Source organism: Fulmarus glacialis, unplaced genomic scaffold (genome assembly GCF_000690835.1).
Source record: "Fulmarus glacialis isolate BGI_N327 unplaced genomic scaffold, ASM69083v1 scaffold2422, whole genome shotgun sequence".
NCBI classification, from domain to species: Eukaryota; Metazoa; Chordata; class Aves; order Procellariiformes; family Procellariidae; genus Fulmarus; species Fulmarus glacialis.
This window is the reverse complement of record NW_009197023.1, coordinates 3160-6898: the sequence shown is the minus strand read 5'-3', so window position 1 is coordinate 6898 and position 3739 is coordinate 3160. Positions and strand designations below refer to the sequence as shown.

The following is a 3739-nucleotide window of genomic DNA, read 5'->3' as shown; positions in this document are numbered from 1 at the left end:
GCACTATGATCTTGACCAGCTGCTTGATCCCAGGAGTGTAACATCTGACCCTCTGGACTATCGTCTCAGTTGGCACCTGTGGGAAGTGCTCAGAGCCCTGAATTATACCCATCTATTCAAGCAGAGTCAAGGAGTGCTGAATGCTAGCTACGCTGCCCAGCTTGAAAGCGAAGGTCTTTGGGAATGGGCTGTTTTTATACTGCTGCATGAGCCAGATACGCAGTGAGTAAAAGATTTTTTTTTTTTTTTTCCCTTGAAAATAATGTGTTGTCTGTTTTAAAGACCTGCTGTGTATACCGTAATTATCAATGGCGTCTCTCACACTAAACTGGAACTGCACAACTGGAGAACTTCATGCCACTTGTAAAAATTGCGTGCCGGGATTACGAAGTGGCATGAATAATTCTGCTTAGTTAAATGTCTTGTTAGATGTTAAATAGTATTGTATTGTAATGACTGTAGCTCCTGAAGAAGATCTCTAGTCATTTTGATATCCTAGGGCTGTGTATCTTGTCTGTGGCTCAGCAAGATTACTATGGTCAAGAACTTGTCCTGGAAGCATCATTAATGCAGAATATTGTAACTGTTCCCATTGGAGCTGAACAGAAGCAAGTGTGTTTGAAAGGAAAGTTTGGGAATCACCAAAATGCATGTTTTGCTTCTATTGTGAAATACGGACTTAACAAAAAATTGTCTTAAACTTGGAAATAATACATCTTTTCTGGAAAGGTGTCTCTTGCTGTTAATGTTTACAGCTACCATTAATACATTGCAATAGAATTTTTTTCCAACCAATTAACTTCAAATAGAGCCTGTGTATTACTTTTAGGGGCCTGGATCATTCTTAAAAATATTTAAGCTTACAACATTTAAGATGTTACAAAAGACTAGCGATGACTTCTTTCTTAGTGGTTAACCTGTACTGAAGTAATTCGACTGATTTTAAACTTTTCTTAATATCCTACAGTAAGACTGTTCAAGGCCTGGCAAGGCTGACTTTTGCCTTCTGTTATGCCTGTGCCTATGCCGTCGCTGATAAGTATAATGCAGTTCACTGCTGCCTCGTTCAGTCCTCGGCTACTTGTATTGAAGTGTATATTCTGACGGAGCGATATGAAGGACTGCTTGCTGAAATAACGCCTTGTCCTCTCTTCCCCTAGCATACGGGAGAAGGCAGTGCGTGAACTCCTAAATCGGCATTGTGTTCTCTCTGAGACACCAGACTCTTGGGCCAAGGAGACTTTTCTGATGCAGAGGCTCTGCGTCCCCCCGGAGTGGATTCATGAAGCAAAGGCAGTTCGAGCAAGGATGGAGGGTGACAAGCATAAAGAAGCCCTTTTCTTGTTCAGGGCTGGGCACTGGAACCAGTGTCACAAGCTGGTTGTCAGACACTTAGCCTCAGGTGAGTCTGCTCTCCTAATTTTTTTCATTCTGTCTTTTGAACAGCACACATAAATATAGTAGGAACAAAAGTCATTGGGTGTTCAATAATATGAAGGGGTAGGGCTGTGTTTCTAGCAATAGGGTTAGTAGAGAGTGACTGGCTGTTTCAAAGTAGTTCTCATGATAGCTGGTATGATGATGATTCACTGCAGACACATGAGAAGGGCAGTGCTTAACCTGCACATCCACCTTCCTGTGCCAGAGGTGCCTCAGAGAACAAGGGCAGTGGTAGCATTCCTGGAGCCCCGATCCTATGGCTGTCCCTGCTCCCTGTTCCCCCCTGGAAATGGGATGGCCTTAGACTTGCCTTTTGTAGGTCATAAATTGAGTAAACATTTCTGGCCATGGCTCATAGTGTCAAGGAATTGCAAAACTGACGGAGAGTACAGTCCATTAGTTGCTTTTTCTTTAACAATCAATGTTCCTGACTTGTAAGAAACCCTTTTGCTCTGTTACTAACATGCTTGTTCTCTTTAGATGCTATTATTAATGAAAACTACAAGTACCTAAAAGGATTCCTGGAGGATCTTGCCCCTCCAGAGCGTAGTGCACTCATCCAGGACTGGGAGATGGCGGGGCTGGTCTACCTAGATTACATCCGTGTTATTGAGATGCTTGATAGGATTCAACAGGTAACAGACTAAAACAATTGTGGGGTTTTTTTTTCCTACAGTTTAGAAGCTCATACACATTCTTGCTTTTAGGATAGCCTTTTACTCACTGTTCAGTGCTAATGTTAGTGTTTCCCTTTGGCAGACACTAGCAAACAGAATATGGTGCATCTCTGAAAATATAGAGACACTTGGTAGATACTGTCAAAATAAGATGTGGGCTGTGCCCTGCAAACATGCTCTATGTAGCATGACAGTGAGGTAAGTGAAGGAGAAGGAACAAAACTAGCAGTTAGCTAGTTAGTGGGGAGCCTGCATGTCAGTCCCCTCAATTCAGTTCCAGACTTCCCATTTCTGTCGCTTCAGGTGTTAATGTCAAAGTTTTAGCATAGATCGTCTTCTGCTGGATAGATTTGGGTTTGTGAGCTCGGGCAGTCTGCGAGCAATTCTGCTGAAAGGCTTTGGATGACTTTGGAGGCTCTCTTGTTTGCTTTCAGCTGGATTGTTCCACCTACGAGCTGGAGCGGTTACATACCAAAGTGACATCGCTGTGCAATAGGATAGAGCAGATCCAGTGCCACAGCACAAAGGACCGTCTGGCTCAGTCAGGTACAGTGACATCAATATCTAGCACCCACTGGGAAAGCCAGTTTTACAGCCTAGCCCAGCTAGTACTGGCTGTCACCTGGGCTACCGCTGTATCTGTCCCTCTGCATGTGCTGAGGAGGAAGCCTGTGGTTGGTGAGGTTAGCCATGTGTTGCTCCAGTAGTTACTGTACATACACCTATTGGTCATCATTTTGGGCGGTTTTTGTTGCCTGGTTGATGTGGCATCCAGGGTCTGGTCTCTTACAACTGTCTCTTGATAAGCTGTGAAGTGTCTTGTCCATCCTTAGTTTTACAGTGCCAAATAAAGCATGACCATACTTGCAGAAGACAGTCTGGTCTAAGGAATAAGGCCAAATTTTTATTATACTCACGGAAGAAGTCTGTATGGAGAGAGGAGATTCACTGCTGGAGCTGAGAAAAAGCCGGGTCACACTAGGGCATGGTTACACCAACCCAGCCAAATGTCTTTGCTCCAAAATTTCCTGTTGAATCACTGTTCAAGTTCACCCCTCTGCAGGGTGAGCTCCGAAGTGCTCACGTGCTAGCTCCCGCTCCAGAGCATGGTGTGGAGCATGCAGAAACACTCCTCTTCCTGCTCTTTCTAGATATGGCCAAGCGCATTGCTAACCTGCTGCGGGTGGTCCTCAGCCTGCAGCACACCCCAGAGCCCATCTCCGACTCCACGCCTGATGTGCAGCGTGTCCCTCTTCGCCTGCTCGCTCCCCACATCGGTCGGCTGCCCATGCCGGAGGACTATGCCTTGGAGGAGCTCCGCAGCCTCACCCAGTCTTACCTACGGGAGCTGACAGTAGTGACTCATTGAGGAAGAATCCTGTCCACGGATGGACAGTTTTTACTGTTTGTTAACACTTACCCTTGTTCTGAGGGCGAACAGCCTCCCTAGCCATGCAGGTTTTTCCATAGAGGTGTAAACCAGCTTTAGTATGTGGGCTAACGCAGGAATTTTTGTAATCTGCGGGAGCATTGAGACTGGTTGGACCTTGCTGGCTGGTACCCTCAACCACACATTTTCCTAGAATCAATAAAGCACCTCTTGTTGAACCTGTCTGCAGGTG

General features: G+C 45.4%; 1 protein-coding gene across 1 annotated transcript in view; it reads left to right on the top strand.

Moving 5' to 3' along the window:
* The window catches only part of NUP98 (nucleoporin 98kDa), a 38305-nt gene extending 34819 nt beyond the window's left edge, over positions 1-3486 (top strand). The window contains exons 28-32 of the mRNA XM_009572375.1: positions 1-222; positions 1161-1402; positions 1921-2075; positions 2552-2663; positions 3269-3486. Coding sequence (XP_009570670.1) covers positions 1-222; positions 1161-1402; positions 1921-2075; positions 2552-2663; positions 3269-3486 — 949 coding nt within the window. The remainder of the gene's footprint in view (positions 223-1160; positions 1403-1920; positions 2076-2551; positions 2664-3268) is intronic.
* The last annotated feature ends 253 nt before the right edge of the window (positions 3487-3739 follow it).